Source organism: Heptranchias perlo, chromosome 19 (assembly GCF_035084215.1).
Source record: "Heptranchias perlo isolate sHepPer1 chromosome 19, sHepPer1.hap1, whole genome shotgun sequence".
Lineage (NCBI taxonomy): Eukaryota > Metazoa > Chordata > Chondrichthyes > Hexanchiformes > Hexanchidae > Heptranchias > Heptranchias perlo.
In genome coordinates, this window is record NC_090343.1 from 27,231,096 (window position 1) to 27,250,125 (window position 19,030).

At 42.1% G+C, this 19,030-nt stretch overlaps 1 protein-coding gene across 2 annotated transcripts in view; it reads right to left on the minus strand.

Moving 5' to 3' along the window:
- The window catches only part of jph2 (junctophilin 2), a 97,723-nt gene extending 82,055 nt beyond the window's left edge, over positions 1 to 15,668 (minus strand). Inside the window, exons 1-2 of one of the 2 annotated variants that reach the window (XM_068000541.1) lie at positions 15,043 to 15,667; positions 6,066 to 6,873 (exon numbers count right to left, since the gene is read on the minus strand). In XM_068000541.1, coding sequence (XP_067856642.1) covers positions 6,066 to 6,873; positions 15,043 to 15,421 — 1,187 coding nt within the window. In that variant the 5' untranslated portion in view covers positions 15,422 to 15,667. Of the gene's footprint in view, positions 1 to 6,065; positions 6,874 to 15,042 lie in introns of both variants that reach the window. The other variant, XM_068000543.1, reaches the window with a different exon arrangement.
- Positions 15,669 to 19,030: the final 3,362 nt, after the last annotated feature.

Consider the following 19,030-nt stretch of genomic DNA (forward strand, 5'->3'; position numbering starts at 1 on the left):
GATCTGTGTCCTCCCCCTCCTCCTCACCCCATCTGATGATACCTGGGGTGAGGCATCATTAAACTGGGAGCTGCCTTCCCCCTGGGCTGCTCCATGCTGCAATTTGTTCCATTGGTTGCAGCATCTGTCAGTGGAGGACTGCCCTTTTAAGTAGAGAGCCTCCAGCTGACAGATCGTACTGCGCATGCGCAGCCCGACCGATGCGCAGGCCAGCGCCGTGGACCCCGGAGGAGCAGGTAATTGATTCCTATTAGTGGGTTGCCTGCTACGATCGCGCGGGCAACCCACTAATTTCGCCGAGCGTGTTGACCACGCTCCCGGAGGACCACACGCTGGGAACCCGCAGGCCTGCTAAATTCGAGCCCCAAGTGTCAGGTCAAACAGTCTTGTAAAAATGTCAGTCAGTTTATTTTTACTTTTAATTTATTTTATATTAACTCCCATCCCACCATTTTTGAAGTTTATCTCCATTACACACAATTCCTTGGTTGGGAGTCGGGCAAGTAACCTATTCTGCCAATAGCACTCTGTAATTTGTCGTTAGGAAGTGCATGAGAGCAGCCCAGGTAACATCTCCTATGATTTTCCTTCCTTCTCTTTTAGCAAAAGTTTAGCCTCCATTTTGTGCCTCTGCTGGACAACAGTGGTAAAATCAGAAAGTCATTATTTAAGGAAATGTAAAACCTTATCCAAACTCTCTGTTGCACATCGCGTTGGTACACGTTGATTCCAATGTATTACCCGGAGTCAAGTTTAGTTTTGGCAACTTTATATCACAAATAATGTGATGTAATATTGCTAAGGGGTCAAATAAACCGGGGAGAAGAGGAAAATGTCAAGTAAGCAAGAGATATATAAATCAATGAGATAGGAATAGTGGAATCGTGAACATAGCTGAAGGAAAGGGACTGATAAATGGCAGACACGAGGGTGGAACAAAGAAGAAGTAACAGATAGCAATACCTAAGAGAGAGAGCAGCGCCTGAGAGATCGAGTAGTATGGAAGAGAGGAACAGATACCTTAGAAGGAAAAGTGTTATTTAAAAAGGGAAGGATGGATTAAAAGGGATACAGAAAGAAGTAGCTTAGTAAGGGACAAGGCAGATGACACAGAGAGATTATGTCAAAAAAAAACAAATAGATGAAGACGCAAAGGAATTTCAATAGAGGTTGACAAGGGAATAGAAGAGGCACAGAATACACAGGAGAGAAACAAAAAGATGAGAAATACATATTCAGCAGTACAGGGTAAGGAGAGCAAATGGGTGGGCAAGAGAGACAGCAATAGAGATGGACAGGCGGATGACAGTGATGCAAAGTGCCACTTGAGGAGACAACTGAGTGATGGAGATCCAATCCAGTGCTGGAGAGATACACCAAAATAAGTTGCTACACCAGCAAAGAGACAGGTGGATGACAGGGATATCAATAACACTATGGAGAAAGAAGGCAGATAGACAAGACATTGCAACGAAAAAGATGTAGAAAATGGTACCCAGGGAAGGAGCATCGAGTTAATGGCAATACAGAATAGTAAGGGATTAACTGGATGAGATTCAAAGTAGTACTAGCAGCTGAACAGGTGACTGACAGAGATGCAGAATGTAGCAAGGAGAGAGAAGATAGAGGAAATCAAATAAGAGAAACACTGGGGCAATTTTAACCCATCCCACCTCCGAAAACTTACCGTCCTGTTCCTGCTTCATTCCCACCTGGTGCCACCTTAACTAGGCCCTTTTTAGGTGGCTGAGACACCTGCCTTACTCATTAATACGTGCAAATTCGGGTCCTATTATGTCATTAGGATCCCAATGGAATTTTAACTGCAGACTGAACCGGGTGCCAGCCGCCTCGGACCCACTCAAAGAAACCTGGTTTTCAGGAAAAAGAGGTCCACTCCCATCATGTCGATCATGGATAAGGCTATCTCTGATCACTTCCTTGTATCCCTCTGCACCCACACCCCCCTTCCCTCTCCCAACCCAACTTCCTTCTGTGTTCGCCCCTGGAAAAAAACTTTCCCCCAGGTCACTTACAACTGCACTTCCAAATTCCCAACTGTCTATTCACCATGACATTTCTGCAGCTACCGATCTGCTCAATCACACCCTTGTCTCCATTAAAACCATTACTCTCTCTCTCACCCTGCTTGTGCCCCCTGTGCTGCCCTCATCTCCACTCAAGTCCAGGGGATGCAGACTTGAATGTTTATGGCAGACAACTGGTTTCGCCATTCATCGCCAGATCTGGCTGAACCACATAAAGCATTGTCGAGTCCTGCTCTCCTCTGCCAAAACTGCTCACTATTCCAGGATCATCCTGGAATGCAAAGATAACCTCCAGCTTCTCTTCTCCACTACAAACCAAGTTCTTGAACCCCTCTCCCCTGCCTCCTCTACCAACGTGTGAGGAGCTCATGGACAACTTTGTCACTAAGATTAAGACCATCCATTCAGCTGCCTCTGCTATATCCCTCCCTTCCCCAGGCCCACCAAGCCAAGTTTCCCCTAAGGTTCCTCCCTGTCCTTGCCCTGAACTCGCATCTTTCTCTAGTTTCTCTCCTATATCCCCTCATGCCCTCTCCGAGCTCATCTTGACCATGACACCCACCTCCTGCTCCCTCGACCCTATTCCCACCAAATAACTGACCACCCAACTTCCCTTCCTGGCCCCCATGTTAGCTGATATTGTTAACGGTTCCCTCTCCTCAGGTACTGTCCCCCTCCCCTTCAAATCTGCCATCATTAACCCCCTCCTCAAAAAACGCACCCTTGACCCTTCTGTCCTTGCAAATTACCACCCCATCTCCAAACTACCTTTCCTCTCCAAAGTCCTTGAACGTGTTGTGGCCTCCCAAATCAGTGCCCATCTTTCCCGCAACTCCATGTTTGAATCTCTCCAATCAGGTTTCCACTCCTGCCACAGCACCTTATCAAAGTCACAAATGACATCCTACATGACTATCCCTCCTCTTCCTTCTCGACCTGTCTGCAGCCTTTGACACAGTTGACCACACCATCCTCCTCCAAAACCCAGCTGGGTGGGACTGCACTCGCGTGGTTCCATTCTTATCTATCCAGTCACAGCCAGAGAATCACCTGCAATGGCTTCTCTACCCGCTCCCGCACCATTACCTCTGGAGTCCGCCAAGGATCTATCCTTCGAACTCTCCTATTTCTCATCTACATGCTGCCCCTCAGCAACATCATCCTAAAATACAACATCAGGTTCCACATGTACGCTGATGACACCCAGCTCTACCTCACCATCACCTCCACCTCACCATCACTGCCATCCAGGACTGGATGAGCAAAAATTTCCTCCAACTAAATATTGGGAAGACTGAATCCATTGTCTTCGGTCCCCGCCACAAACTCCATTCCCTAGCCATCGACTCCATCTCTCTGTCTGAGGCTGAACTAGACTGTTCGCAACCTTAGCGTCCTACTTGACCCCAAGATGAGCTTCCGACCACATATCTGCTCCATCATCAAGACTGCCTACTTCCACCTCCGTAACATCATCCGTCTCCCCACCCCACCCCGCCCCAGTTCATTTGCTGCTGAAACCCTCGTCCATGCTTTTGTTACCTCTAGAGTTGACTATTCCAATGCTCTCCTGGCCGGCCTCCCACCCTTCATAAACTTGAGCTCAACCAAACCTCTGCTGCCCGTATATTAACTCGCACCAATTCGCCCATCACCTCTGTGCTCGCCAGCCTACAATGGCTCTTGGTCTGGTATCACCTCGATTTTAAAATTCTCACCTTTGTTTTCAAATCTCTCCATGGCCTCGCCACTCTCTATCTCTGTGGTCCTCCAATTCTTGCCCCATGCGCTTCCCTGATTTTAATCGCTCCACCATTGGCAGCCATGCCATCAGCTGCCGAGGCTCTAAGCTCTGAAATTCCCTCCCTCAACCTCTCCATCTCTCTCTACCTCTCTCTCCTCCTTTTAGACGCTCCTTAAAACCTACCTCTTTGACCAAGCTTTAGGTCATCTTCCCTAATATCTCTTATGTCAAATTTTGTTTGCTAATGCTCCCATGTAAGCGCCTTGGGGCGTATTACTATGTTAAAGGTGCTATATAAATGTGAGTTGTTGTTGTTGTTGTTGAGCAAGTTTTCCAGCTCCTCCTGGCCCCACTTCCAGAGGAATGCCTAGGCCGCTGCTGCCCAGAGCTCCCCCACTTCCTACCCACGATACCCTGGCCGGCAGAATGTAAATGAGCCAGGGAGTTAAAAGTAGCCCGGCCCTCAAATTGATGATGACGGGAGGTTTGATGCTCACCCGCCCTCTGCCCTCCTGAAACATTCTCCCAGTTAAAATCTCTCTCAATGAGTTTGATAGATGAGAGAGTTAGCCAAAACTCCCCAAAGCCAATAAGAGGTACAGAAATATACCCCAACAAAGGCATAATTTATCACTTTTCATTAAAAATGTCTCCATTCTAAAGTGCAAATGGAAACTTTAATTTGTAACAACTTAATTGACATTAAAATTAGAATATTCAAAGATTTAAAATAAGAATTTTTTCAATAGATCTGCACAATCTTTCCCTCTGCCAATTTTGTCAAAGTTATGTTACTTCCCTGCCTTAAATGCACTGTTCTGCGGATGACATTTTACAATTGCTTTAAACTCTGCTACATTTCTTACTTTGTATGTTCCACTCATAACATCACTTAATGAAACAGTTCATATATAAAGTGTGGAGCAACACAATTCTGGCAATAAAAAATTAAATTTTGGCCATCAACATGGTGAAAAATTGAAGACCAAGTAGTTATTGCCTTATAGACAACATTAGGATAATGCTGTTCAGAATTTTAAAAGTTATTTTTCCATAATTAATTTTTTTTTTAAATCGAAGAATATTCCAATGATGACTGAAGCATTCATTGTTATATGACACTTGACCTCTGCCAGTCATTGTACATGATGTGGAGATGCCGGAGATGGACTGGGGTGGACAAATGTAAGGAATCTTACAACACCAGGTTATAGTCCAACAATCCAGTCATTGTACAGTTCTATTCTGCATGAACATTTCTGCATTGTGCTGCATTCAACTATCATAGTAACTGATGCAGACGTGCTAGCTAAAACTGTTCCTGAAAAATTGCTCTCGCTGAAACATGAGAGAAATGTGCTAGGAAAAATCTTTTTAAATTATCTGATTGGTTGGAGGATGAAATGGAACTGGAAATACATTTTCCAACTCCACAACATGTCCAACAAGTGATCACATAACAAGTTGAAAATGAAGGCTCAACATGTATGTCTTAGCAAGCTGAAATCTTTATCTCCCCTCCAATCCAAATGATAGTGGTGAAAAATACCCTCAGTGGTGAACTTCTGACTGTTTACCATCCCCAAACCTTGGCATCACCACAGCTGACCTGAAAAGTGTCACTTATTCTAGAGGCATTCTGTACCATTCTTGCTTGTCTGTACTTATAGAATCATAGAATGATTACAGCACAGAGGGGGCCATTTGGCCCATTGAGCCCATGCCGGCTCTTTGTAAGAGCAATCCAGTTAGTCCCATTCCCCACTCTTTCCCCATAGCCCTGCAAATTTTTTCCCTTCAAATATTCATCCAATTCCTTTTTGAAAGCCACGATTGAATATGATTCCACCACCCTTTCAGGCAGCGCATTCCAGATCATAACTACTCGCTGCGTAAAAAAGATTTTCCTCATGTCACCTTTAGTTCTTTTGCAAGTCACCTTAAATCTGTGTCCTTTGGTTCTCGACCCTTCCGCCAACGGGAACAGTTTCTCTTCATTTACTTTATCTAAACCCTTCATGATTTTGAACCTTCTCTGCTCTAAGGAGAACAACCCCAGCTTCTCCAGTCTATCTTCGTAACTGAAGTCCCTCATCCCTGGAACCGGTCTAGTAAATCAATTCTGCACTCTCTCCAAAGCCTTCACATCCTTCCTAAAGTGCGGTACCCAGAATTGGACACAAGTGCCCTTTATGCCAATGGTTGGCAATCCATTTCACCATTCCCAATGTTGGGACCTTGGCAATGGGACCTTCGGACTTGGTGCTGCTTACCTGGACAGTGCGATCTCTGACTTCTGCCTGGCTATAGCCGCTGCCCTCTGCGCCCCTTCCATGCTCCTCTCCACCTTCTCCCGCAGCTTGTTGGTCCTCAGGGGTATCAGGTGCTTCTTCTTGCCCTTGACCAGCACGTTGTTCTTGTACTTGCCCTCCTCCTTCCTGCCGTCCGGGAAAGTGGTGCACCCGTAGCCGTGCCTCAGGTTGTCGTGCCACTCGCCCTCGTACTTGAGGCCGCTCGACCGCTCGCTGACCCCGTAGCCCGAGCGCTTGTCGCTCTTCCACTCGCCCATGTATGTCTCGGTGGTGGTGGCGTCGATGTCGGACTCGACGGGCGGGAAGTCGTCGCCCCCCTCGCCCAGGCTGACGGTGGAGTTGGCGTCGCTGGCGGCGGAGCTGAGGCCGGCGTCGCTCTTGAGGAAGCTCAGCTTGCTCTTCTGGCTGGACAGGGAGGTCTTGGACTCGCTCTTCCTCAGCTTGCCCAGCAGCGAGCCCCGCCGGAACAGACCCTTCTTCTTGGGTTTTTGATCGGCGTCGCCGGCGCTCTGGAGGCTGAGCGCGAAGCCGCCGCGGCTCGGCCCGATGGTGGCGGCGGCGGCGGCCGTGGCCGCGGCGGGTGTGGCGAGGGCCAGGGAGTCGGCGGGCGGCTCGTGTTGCAGCACCGCGCCGTTGCTGTGCTCGCTGCGCAGGGAGGTGAGGGAAGTCCGCAGAGGCGAGCGGATCATGGTGGCCATCCCGTAGGGCACACTCTGGCGCACTCCATATCCATGGCGCATCCCTCCTGTAAACTGGCCCTGGTATGTACCTAGAAATACAAACAAAAACCTTTACTCATCAGCCACAATAATTGTCACCAGACTATTTAAAATCATGTAAAATAGATAACCCATGTCTGCGGATGATATCGCCAACCAGCACCAACAAAACAGATTATCTGATCATGTACCTCATTGCTGATTGTGGGACCTTGCTGTGCGCAATTTGACTGCTGCCTTGCTGATACAACAGTGACTGCACTTCAAAAGCAATTCACTGGCTGTGAATTTCTCTGGGACACCCTGAGAGGGTGAAAGGTGCTATATAAATGCAAGTTCTTTCTTTAACCCAATAACAAGAAGGGGCAATTTAGAATGAAGACATCCTTCAGAACTTAGTCCTCATCGTAATTTAAATGGTACAACAATTTCCTTCAGAAGAAAAGGCTGATGTCAACGTGGTTAAAATGTTACAAACCATGTGAAGTTGCTAGAGAATGAAGTGGATGGATAAGGTAGAGAAAGAATTGAAAAATCGAGATACATTATGTTAATGTTAATGGCATTAAGTTTTATACCACACTTAAAGAACTGAATAAATGCCAATACAGCATTATTATTTTAAAATAAATAAAACACAGAATAGGTACAATGATTTGAATTGTATCTGAATATATGATCCATAAATAAGTAATTTGATTGTTGCAAAAAAATACAGGGCAAAAACTGAGAAAACGAGAAATCCTCTAATCTGTCCTGGTGCCTGTGATAAGCAAATCCACTTAGCTTTTATAACCCCAACTTTGACTCTCCCAAAATTAGTCGCCCTTCTAAAGCTAAGCATACAGATATTCACAGAGAAACATCGTAAATATGAAATACTTAGAAAACAAAGGTCGTCCCAAAAAATTATTACCTGAGACTCATCTAGGATAAATACTTTAAATTCATAGCACATCACAATAAAATTCTCTTTAAATTCTCATTTGCCAGAATCAAAAAAATGTCTTGTGTTTATATTTGTTTATAATATTTGTAAAAACCCTCAGTTGGGTTGAAATTGTGCTACACATCAGTAACGTACCCGTTAAGGGTTGATATAAAATTTCTATTTCTGCTATTTTAATAAAGGCCTTAATCCGCTTAAAGTAAAATAAATAGTCAACAACTTCCTTAAAATAGCAAAGACATTTTATACCAAGGATTAAACCCTGCATTATTAACATTACACACAGCAATCTCAGGTGTGCTGGATTGAATGGCATGTCAGCTATGTTTTAAAATTTTTAAATCTTTAATATAAAAGGGAAAACTGCAAATACTGGGGATACGGGATCCTTCTGTGCGAGTAACCTGGGTGAGCAACAGGCTCGCATGGTGATGCCCAGAGAGATTTTAACTCCCAGGCCTTATTTCCATATCCAGGCACCGACTCCCACCTGAACCCGGCAGAAATCACTGCCTGGCAGGTGGGCAGGAGTGAAAATCCGGGCGGCAGGAGGCTGCCGCAAGTGGGGGTCAGGTAAATAGTGATAGGGAGCGATTGGCGAAGGGGTGGAAACCCATGGTAAAGGAGGCCCAAGATTTCCTTGTGGGGCCCGGAGGAGCACTTTTGCTCCCTCTGGCCCTCAAGGAAACCTAAAAAAATGTTAAAAAAAACTTACCTGTCTGGGCCTCTTCTGGCCCACGATCCAGCTGCCAGCAGGTTTAGCCGGGCGGGGAAGCCGTTACTGCTTCCCCACTCAGGTCTCCAATTAGAATGGCAGATTGAGCCCCAGTGACATTGTCGGAACCTAATCTGCATATTTAAAGAGGACCCCGCCAGCTTGTGGTGGGAAAGGAATGGGTAAGTCCCCAGGCAGGGGGTGGGGGAGCAGGAGGAGTTAAAATTGGGGCCTATGATTCAATTGCTTATTAAGAAGAGTTAGTTGTGGCTATTCCCAACAGTGCCTGACACAAACTTTACAATGTGCCCAATTGTCAGTGTGATAAAGACAAGGACTTGTTACAGAGTTAGACAAGTCAGATATTTGGCCTAAATGCTGTAAAAAAAGATCATTGTGACTTTTAGATTGGAAGTATGTGTGGTTTTAAATGATGAGTTCCTAACTAAAAAGCTTTTTATCTATGCATAATGCAGGAACAGTTATACCAATAAAAGTTGTAAAATTTCAAAACACAATGATTCTAAAACAGTCAACTTAAGCACGGGCACAAAGACAGCCGCTGATAGATTCCGATCATTGGCTGATGTACCCCTTTGTCATGAGAATGAATGCTTTATTTATGGAAGATTGTGTGACAAAAACTCAGAAGGACAAAATGCCAAACAACTGGATGTTGGTGATATTTACACTACAACAGTCTAAGATTTTAATTGAATGAGAGGTGGTGGTGTCATAAAGCACAGAGCAAACCTTTGGAGCCTACCCATGTTACACACACCGTTGGTCTAAAAGATTGGGCTGGAGCTCTCCATTGATGCCATGTTATAGTCAACCACTCGGAGTTGTACAAGAACAGTCACTCCTCCTTGTGGAGAAAGGCCTGGTTTTCACAATAAGATTGCAAACTCACTGGGGTAGAAATGGATGGGTTCACCACTGTGATTTCCAAAAAAGAAAGTGGGGTAGAAATTAGTCTTGGATGGTAGTGCGAAATGGGCGGTATTGCATCGACCACCTGATGTACTCCCTGCCCAGTAATCAGTTGTATTGAAGTCAATGGAATTGAATATTGGGCAGGAAGTGTAACAGGCAGCCCATGCGATACCATCCATTTCGCACTATCATCCAAGACTAATTTCTACCCCACTTTCTTTTTTGGAAATCACAGTGGTGAACCCACATCCCACCCCTGTTTAGCACAGCACATTACAGTTCCAATGCCCTGAGTTATCCTTTTATGCATGATACAAAACTGCAAACTCCTCAAAGTGTTTAAAGACTGTATACTGCAGCAGATTTATTTTGATCATAATTTAAATCAGTACTAAATCTTATGAAATGCAGAATTTCATCCTACAAGTTATGCATAATAACATAACTATTTTCAGTGATTCAATCTGTTAATTTATACCAGAAATTGAAAGTGTTAGAGATAATATAAAATGCAACATGCCAAGATATAATAAATGACAGAAAGTAAGAAAGAACTTGCATTTATACAGCACCTTTAATGACCTCAGGACATTACAACCAAAGAAGTACTTTTTGATGTGTAGTCACTGTTGCAATGTAGAAACATAGCAGCCAATTTGCAAACAGCAAGGTCCCACAAACAGCAATAAGATAATGACCAGATATTCTGTTTTTAGTGATGTTGGTTGAGGGATAAATAATGGCCAGAACAATAGGAGCACTCCCTTGCTCTTATTCATGAAGGTATCATATATGTAACATGTGATCTTTTATTTCCACTTGAGAGGGCAGATAGGGCCATGGTTTAAAGCCTCATCTGAAAGACTGCATTTCCAACAGTGCAGCACTCCCTTAGTAATACACTTAAATGTCAACCTAGATTATGTACTCAAGTCTCTGGAATGGGACTTGAACCCATAATCTTCCAACTCAGAGGCAAGAGTTCTACCACTGAGCCAAGGCTGACACCTGAATGGTACAACATTCCTGAGTGTGCTAAAACCAATCAAAACTAAATGTTAAGATGGTCTCTGGAGTTCCAAAAGATGGAAACTGCATACCTGTGAATTGATTATTGCATTGGTATTTTTTAAATTTAAGTATGTTTATTTGCTGACTGTCTTGATTTTGTGTAACCAGCAGCTCTGGTGCAGAGTAATTCAAAACAGTGTTAGGTTCTGAAACTGAACGAAACTATACATTAGGGATGACATTAACAACTATTTAATAGATAATAAAATAGTATTTGTTACTTCCCCAATACTAACTATGAAGTGTAAAACTAAACAACATCTGGAAAGAGTGGTTTGGCCACTGAAAGGCAAATTCATCTGATACATTATCCATCACGGTTTTCATTTGAAGTGTTGAATTTTCAGAAGGTATTTTTTAACTTTGGTGAAATGAAAATGAAGGTGTTATCTTGTGTGAAAGTGTAATCTTGTTGTATGGGAGCTAGGTTGGTTTAGGTAATCCGAACTCGTCTTTATCCGTAACCAGGACGTCACACTGATTTCAACATATTGTGCTGCATCTGAAATAACTTATGGATTTACCTATTGCAATGTTTTCAGTTTTGTTAAAAATATATATGAATAATTTCCTTCAAAGATATTCATTGCATATTCTGCAGTGTAATATTGCAGTTAAGAATTGAGCGATGCAGTGTGGTTTGCTTTGTTACTATGGAAACAAGCCAACACCTCCAGCAGCATCACTGTTTAGTGCACACGGTACACAAGATGGTAAATTGTTATATAAGTTAGAACATTTTATTAATTTGGACTCATTGAATTGCATTAACTGTCACAATAAAAAGCTGATACATACGGGGACTAATGTTTATTATGTGCTTATAACCAATAACCATTGAAATGTATCTCAATGGGAGATACATTTTAGAAATAGCTTCAATTAAAAATATTTACAGAAGTTCAGGCAAAGATTAATGTACATTCATGTGTAATGATTCTATAGCTCTGTGAAAATTTCAAAGGAGGAAATAGAAACCTTTCCATCAATCGTTTTAACCAAGATCCAAGGATCAATATCTTAATTATGATTGAGATTAACAAATGTTGAATAGATTTTATAAAGCTCAGTAATTGTTATTTCCCCGATGCTAGCTATAAAGTGTAAAATTGCATTGCGGACAACAGTTTGGCCACTGAACAGCCCTACCTAACTCGTCTGATACATTTTTATTTGAAGTGTTAGTTTTGAGAATGCTGACTTGTAATAATTTGATCAAAAAAAATGAAATTGAGATACAGTAGTTACATGAGAATTTATTTCAAATTGAGTCCGATAAAACCTCATAGTCCAGATTAGAATCATTCTAACAACTGACGATAGTTGTTCATTTATTGCTGGCTGTACATTAACCTGAAGGCTGCATGCTCAGCTTCCAAAATATCAAGGATAATTTTAACAAAAAAAAATCAAGTTATAAATAAAGGAATCAACTGTAACATTAGCCCACGAACTAGTGACGACATTTAGAGATGAAGTATCCTCCCATTATCAATATCCAGTTATGTATGAAAATTTGGCCTTGGAATAAAATTCAGATAACTGAAAAAATGTAATTTGCATTTCATAGACTATGTTTAAATACATTACAGCTTACACGTACGAAGCCTACGAGATCAGGTTAAAAGGAGGTCAAGATTCAAGAGGAAACACCTACAGTTATAGTATAAACAGCACACTGGAGACTTGGCGGAAAGACAGCCCACTGTAGCAGTAGTAGAACTCCTATTAGGGTAATAGTTATACTGATCAGTATCTAAAGATTCAGACTGGTTATGTTTTACAGGAGCTACTGAAATTTTTCTCCTCTCCTGAGATCATATCGTTCAATACACTTTTAGATATATTTTGAGAATTTGTGTATTTCTTTCAAGTAGGAAACAGAGTCGGCCAATACCTGCAACCCAGATGTGGGGAGAGGAGACCCCTCTGGGATTGCAGGATTGGAGAGTGTCCAATGTAGTACCTGCTTTTAAAAAGGGAGACAGAGCTAATCCAGGTAATTGCAGGCCACTTAGCTTAACATCAGTGGATGTGTGTAGTGTACATGAATTTTAGAAAAGCCTTTGACAAGGTACCACATGGGAGAATACTAGAGAAGATTAAGGGGAATGGAATTAGCGGGAGGATAGCAAACTGGATTAAAAATTGTATAGAAGGGAGAAAATAGAGTAGTAGTTATGTGCAGTTTCTCAGAGCGGTTGGAAGTGAGTATACATATCCCTTACAGTTCGGCTCTGGGGCCACTCCAGTTCACCGTGTATATCAATGATTTGGATATAGGCCTAGAGAGTGGTGTTGAAATTGCAGATGATATCAAAATAGCAGATATAATTAAATCTTTAGAAGACAAAAAGGAAACTGCAAAGGAATATTGATAAGATGGGGGGAGTTATTATTAAGAAGGATTAACAACCCTTGGTAGCATTAAACCAAACAATATTTATATAACAAGGGGAATGGGCTAAAAAGTGACAGATGGAATTCAATGTCAATAAGTGTGAGGTGATTTTTTTAAAACCAAAATATAACAATAATTATACTTTGAATGCAAGGAGATGTGGTGCTGTGGACAAGCAGAGGGATTTTGGGGTACAAGTTCACGGAACATTAAAGGCAGCACCTCAAGTTGATACGGTTGTTTAAAAAAAGCTAATGAACTTCTAGGTTTTATCATGAGATAGAGAATATAAAAGCCAAGAGGTAATGATGAGCCTATGTAATATCTTAATAAGACTTCAGTTAGAGTACTGTGTGCAGTATTAGGCCCCACACTATAGGAAAGATATTGAGGCTTTAGAAAGGGTACAACACAGATTTACTAGGATGCTGCCTGGTTATGAGGAAGTATAAATACGAAAAAAGACTTGAAAAATTGGGTCTATTTTTATTAGAACAACACAGATTATGGGGCGATATAATAAAAGTATTTAAAATAATGAAAGGATGGGACAGGGTAGATAGGAACAGACTGTTTCCAGAAGTTGGGGGGTCGAGAATGAGGGCCCATAGATACAAGATTAAATGTAAGAGATGTAGAAATGTAAAAGCAAGAGAAACCTCTGTACATAGGGAGTTGAGAAGCTGTGGAATTCACTTCTTGGGTTAGTGGTTGAGGCAGAAATTATGCCAACATTCAAGATTAGGTTGGATAGATGGATGAAGAAAAAGGGGTTGAAGGGATGTAGGAACAGGGTAGGTAAGTGATTAGAACTATTTGCTCACATGGAAGTTAAACGCTAACACAGACAGGTTGGGCCGAATGGCCGACATCCATGTTGTAATTTCTATGTATTTCTACATGAGGTTGCTAGGAAAAAAATGGAAAACAAAAGGTTTACCTCTAAAATGGATACTTGTTCTTGGTCTGCCAGGTGTCTGACACTGCTCATCACCATGTTCAAGAATTTTCAAATGAAGTTACTGAGAAATCTACATCCACTGGTAGAGTTTCTATTTGCCCAAGGTGTTGTGCACATACTCTTTTGTAAGGACACATCTCACTTGCCTAAGTCCAGAAATCTTAGGCATACGTTGGCAAATTCAAGAAAAGCTTAGTGTGTGCAGGGGTTCTGTTGGAGTTTAACCAGTTATAACTGTGCAGCTTACCAGAGCTGTTCCCCACCCCACCCCCCGTCAAGTTAGCATCACCCTACCATTAGTGCATTGGCTTGGATGGATATCAGGAGCCAGGTGGGAAGAATTCCAGCTCCAAGTGAAAGGCCTACTCCTCTAGGTTCCACTTGTGGGCCAGACTGGCTGGTTAATTATCAGCAGTGATCAGGATGGAGAACTGTGGGCCTGCCTAGGTCAGGTACTGGATTACCAAGTCTGCTACAGAGAGTCGACTTGGTCCTGAACTTCCATCTCCAGGCATATTTTTCTGGAACTACCTTGACCTCAAAGAAACCCGGATTAGCTCCTCCACAAGGATAGTATGCTTTTGAAAAACTTCCAAACGTTGATGGAACATGGCCTTCTCTGGCCCATGATTACATACACTAGAACATACAGCAGTGACAGGAACTCTTTCCCCCAAACGATTGACTCCTTTTTCCTCAACAAGGTATAAATGTTCATATATAAAATCATGACATGTTTTCAAAGTTTATTTCTGGTAATTTTTTTTCTTAACAATATGATGTGTTCACGTGAGATGAGTAAAGTAACAAATCCTTTCTTCACACTAACCTATTGAACATGTTAATTGTAAAAAGTCTTTAGTTTACATTCAGTTCTGTACTCGTGATACGTGTTGACATAGTTACCATGACAACCGGAAAAATCACAAATAACGTTGACAAGAGGCCAGGAAACAATTCAAAACATCTGATCCCAAACCAAAAAAAGGCATGGTTTAAAAATTAGATTTAAAACTGACGATTAAATATGCTCCCAATGTCATGCAGCATATTTATGATCTGGAGAAATTATTATAAAAATTTGAATGTCGCCGTATTATAATTTAAAACTCGATTCCTCTTTTAATATAAACTAACATTTGTTTAATGAGATTTGCTTGTGACTAAGGCCGGGGTGGGATCTTACCTTCATCCGCGTACTTCTCAGTGCCGTAGCCGTCCTGGAGCCCGTTATTCCAGGTGCCCTCGTACCTGGCCCCGCTCGCCTGGCTCTGCCTGACCCCGTACCGGCCTTTGAAGCCGTGCGTCCATTCGCCTTTGTAAACCCACCGCCCCTTGGTCTCCAAGCCCAGCCCGTGCCTTTTGCCCTGAGACCAGTAACCCTCGTAAGTGTTACCACTTGGCCAGGTGTAAACGCCGACCACCTCAAAGCCGTAGTTCCAGGAGCCCGAGTACTCGCCCTGGCCCTTGGGTCCGGTGCAGATGCCGTGGCCGTGCGCTTTGCCACCTTCCCATCCTCCACAGTACGCCCCTCCATCGTCGAAATCAAATCTTCCTCCACTCATGCATGAAACGGATGCCGCCCGCCGCCAGGAACAAAATAATCAGAAAGGGTTGTTTTTTTAAAAAAAAAATAAAAATCTGAATTAATTAATTAATCTTAAATGGGGTGGGGGGAATATCAGGGCTCCCTACACCAGGTAGCCGAGTGGAGCGTCTCTCCCAACCGAACAGCCAGACGTCATTGGGGGAACGGGAGGCAGCTGTGTGACCCCCTTCCCTCCCTCTCCCTCTCACAGAACCGGAATGTTATAACATACCTAACAAGGCTATCAGATCCCACTCGACTCCAAAAATAAAACCCAATCAACAATCTCCACAAACGCTGTTTTTAAAACATTACCAGCATCCTTGGGGGCTGGACTAATATTTCAAACAGTGAGCACATAATGTAATAAATGAAAAGTCTTATTTACTTAAAAAAAAATACGTAATACTATTATAAGCACAGCCTTACATATCGTTACGTTTTTTTTATGCGTCTGTACAATTCAAGAGCCAGGATTAATCATTTCCTCCACGGATTCATTTTTTAAAAAATTCCCACCACCACCCCAATATCACATTTGATAATTAAATGTAAACATTTTTGTTAGCTCACGATAAGATAGGCAGTTATCAGAACCTAACAGTGCAACTCAGTTTTGTTTTTCAATTGGCCTCCCAGAAACTTATCAGCAATTAAATGTCCCAGGAATAGTCTGCACTGACAGGTCTGTTTCCAAGGCTTTCCTGTAAATTTTTCCAGTGTGTCACTGAAATCGTTTTTTTCTTGATTGGACGTGTATTGAAATAACCTTTGCTCCTTAAAGCTTGTGAAATCTCCGAAAGCTTGTGAATTTAAAATAAAATTGCTGGACTATAACTTGGTGTTGTAAAATTGTTTACAATTGTCAACCCCAGTCCATCACCGGCATCTCCACACCTTAAAGAGGTGAACGAGGCGTTGTAGATGCAATTGTTTTCGTTGCTAATTATGTTATTTAGATAGTTGTTTCAAATGTTTAGGGATGTAAACAGATGTCCCGAGTCGTGGGTGGGTAGACCCTGCAATTCCGGTCACCACAAGGCGACGAAATGTGTCATAAATAAATGCGATACACTGAAGCTTCAGACATGATGACAGACTCACGTCCGAGTCAAAATATAATAGTCACCAGTCAAAGAAGCTATACTGTCCTACTCACACTACATCCACCGTGTTATACTTTTCAATTTTTTTACATTAAATAGCTTTGTTTGTTTTCAAGATCACTTACTGCACTTAAAACGAAAATTTTGCTACAATTACCATGTTTGCTTCAATCCTTAATTGGTCTGTCTGGGTGCACCGGTGAGTAAGTTAGTTATGTCGTGGAACTGAAGACTTCCAGGGACACTAAACTCATATGTTCGTGCATGTGGGCGTCTTGTGTATTAAAGGACAGATTCCTAGTTATATTATATGCAAACTTACAAGGCACATAAGCAGTTAACATCTCTAAATATTTTTCTTCTCCCTCACGCGGTGCTAGCACTGATTACAATTTTGTTCTTTTCAGGGCGAGGAAAAGACCTCCAGTTTAAGCACAAATCGGGAAACCCTTTTTTATACACCGCCATGCAGGGAGCCCCCTCTCGAAAAAGAAGAAAATTGCATCCGAATTTCTAAAATCCAGCAGCAAAACAAGTAAAATGATGCACCACCATTGCAAAAGACGTCCAAGTGAAATACTTCATACATGTACATATATTAAAATAGCTCCAGCAATCGTGCGTTTTTCTCTATTAGCAGTGCCTACAAAGTGTGTTAGGTATTTCTCAAGAAATCAAAGTGGTTGCATCACAACATAAGAACTTAAGAGACCATGGCCAAAAAATTAGATCGCGCTGCGCCCGTTTTACAGGCGTAAAACAGGCGCCCAAGGGTCCATTATGGCGGAGGGCATGCATGCACTCATTCTGCACCGGAAATATGCCACCCGCTATATTGGTTAGGGCACCTTTGCAGGCATCCACGGCGTGGCAACCTATTACCATGTTTCACCACTACTGAGAAATCCACACAAGTAGAATTTCAGCTTGATTGCTACTGAGAAGGACCTACCCCACTTACCCAAGTCCAGAGACCTTAGGTGCAGGATAGGAACCCTCAAGTGTTCACAGGGGTACCGCTAAGTTTAGCCAGCTAATATGGACATGCTCCCCAGAATGCTAACTGTCTATGTTAAACATGGATGGTTAGTGGCTCCAAAAGCACAAGATGGTAAATGACATAAGTAATATGAGCTGCCATTTTTTCATGAAGTTCATAAGGCTCTCTGGCAGTGAGTGTAATTATGAGCTTTTTTTATACTATACTGTTATATTATTAGTTGTTCATTTTGGAACCAAAGCCTAAAAATTACTATTGGTAATATTAGCTGATAAATACTTAATGTATTTCTGTGACATTATTGGACAATGATTTTTAATAGAAGTATTAACTTTTTTAATAATTCACTGCAAGAAATTCAAAATGAGGATTCATCTGGGATCAAATCAAATTATACAGTGTAGTGCACTGGAAAATACTAAACCGGTAAAGTGCCACTAATAATATGTCTCACCTGGGACAATTTTACGTTGGAAAACCTGTTCACAATCAAATCAGTCTACTGAAGGTAAAATATCACTTCTCATGTAGTGAAAAGGGCGAAATCATCACCATCTTGCAAAGGGAGGTTGAGTAAATAGCCATGACAAATATGACACACAATGACATGTGCAAGTGAAGCAATGTGATTTCTGTGATGCAAAAATATCTTGTAATGCACCTCTACAATATCAGGTTGCATGTTTGGATAACAAAGAAAACTTTCCAAGCTAACTTTAGAGGTGTTGATACCCTTTTAATTTCCTTTCCTATTCTTCCTTATGACTAACAATCCAATCTTGCTTTCCCAACTTTTATCTACATTCTTAAAGGATAAAGGAGTCTGAATACTGAGTTTTGCTACCATAAAATGTCCTTTCTCAGTCAAGGATATGTAGCTAGAAATTAATATTATAAATCAACACCCCTGATTCTGAAAACTAAAATGAATAAAAAATGTCAAATGTATTAGGAACATAGGAACAGGAGTAGGTCATTCAGTCCCATAAGCCTGTTCCACCATTCAGTGAGATCATGGCTGATCTGTATCCTAACTCCATCCACTCGCCTTGGCTTTATATCCCTTAATACCCTTGGCACGCAAAAATCTATTGATCGCAGATTTAAAATTATTAATTGAGCTAGCTTCTACTGCTTTTTGTGGGAGAGTTCCACACTTCTACCACCCTTTGTGTGAAGAAGTGTATCCTAACTTCTCTCCTCAATGGCCTGGCTCTGATTTTAAGGTTATGTCCTAGACTCCCCCACCACAGAAAAAGTTTCTCTATCCACCCTATCAATTCCTTTCAAAATTCTAAAAACCTCAATAAAATCACCCCTTAACCTTCTATATTCCAGGGAATACATGCCAAGTTTATGTAATCTCTCCTCATAATCTAACCCTTGGAGCCCTGATAACATTCTGGTGAATCTGCGCTGCATTCCGTCCAAGGCCAATATATTCCTCCTAAGGTGCAGTGCCCAGAACTGTACACAGTAC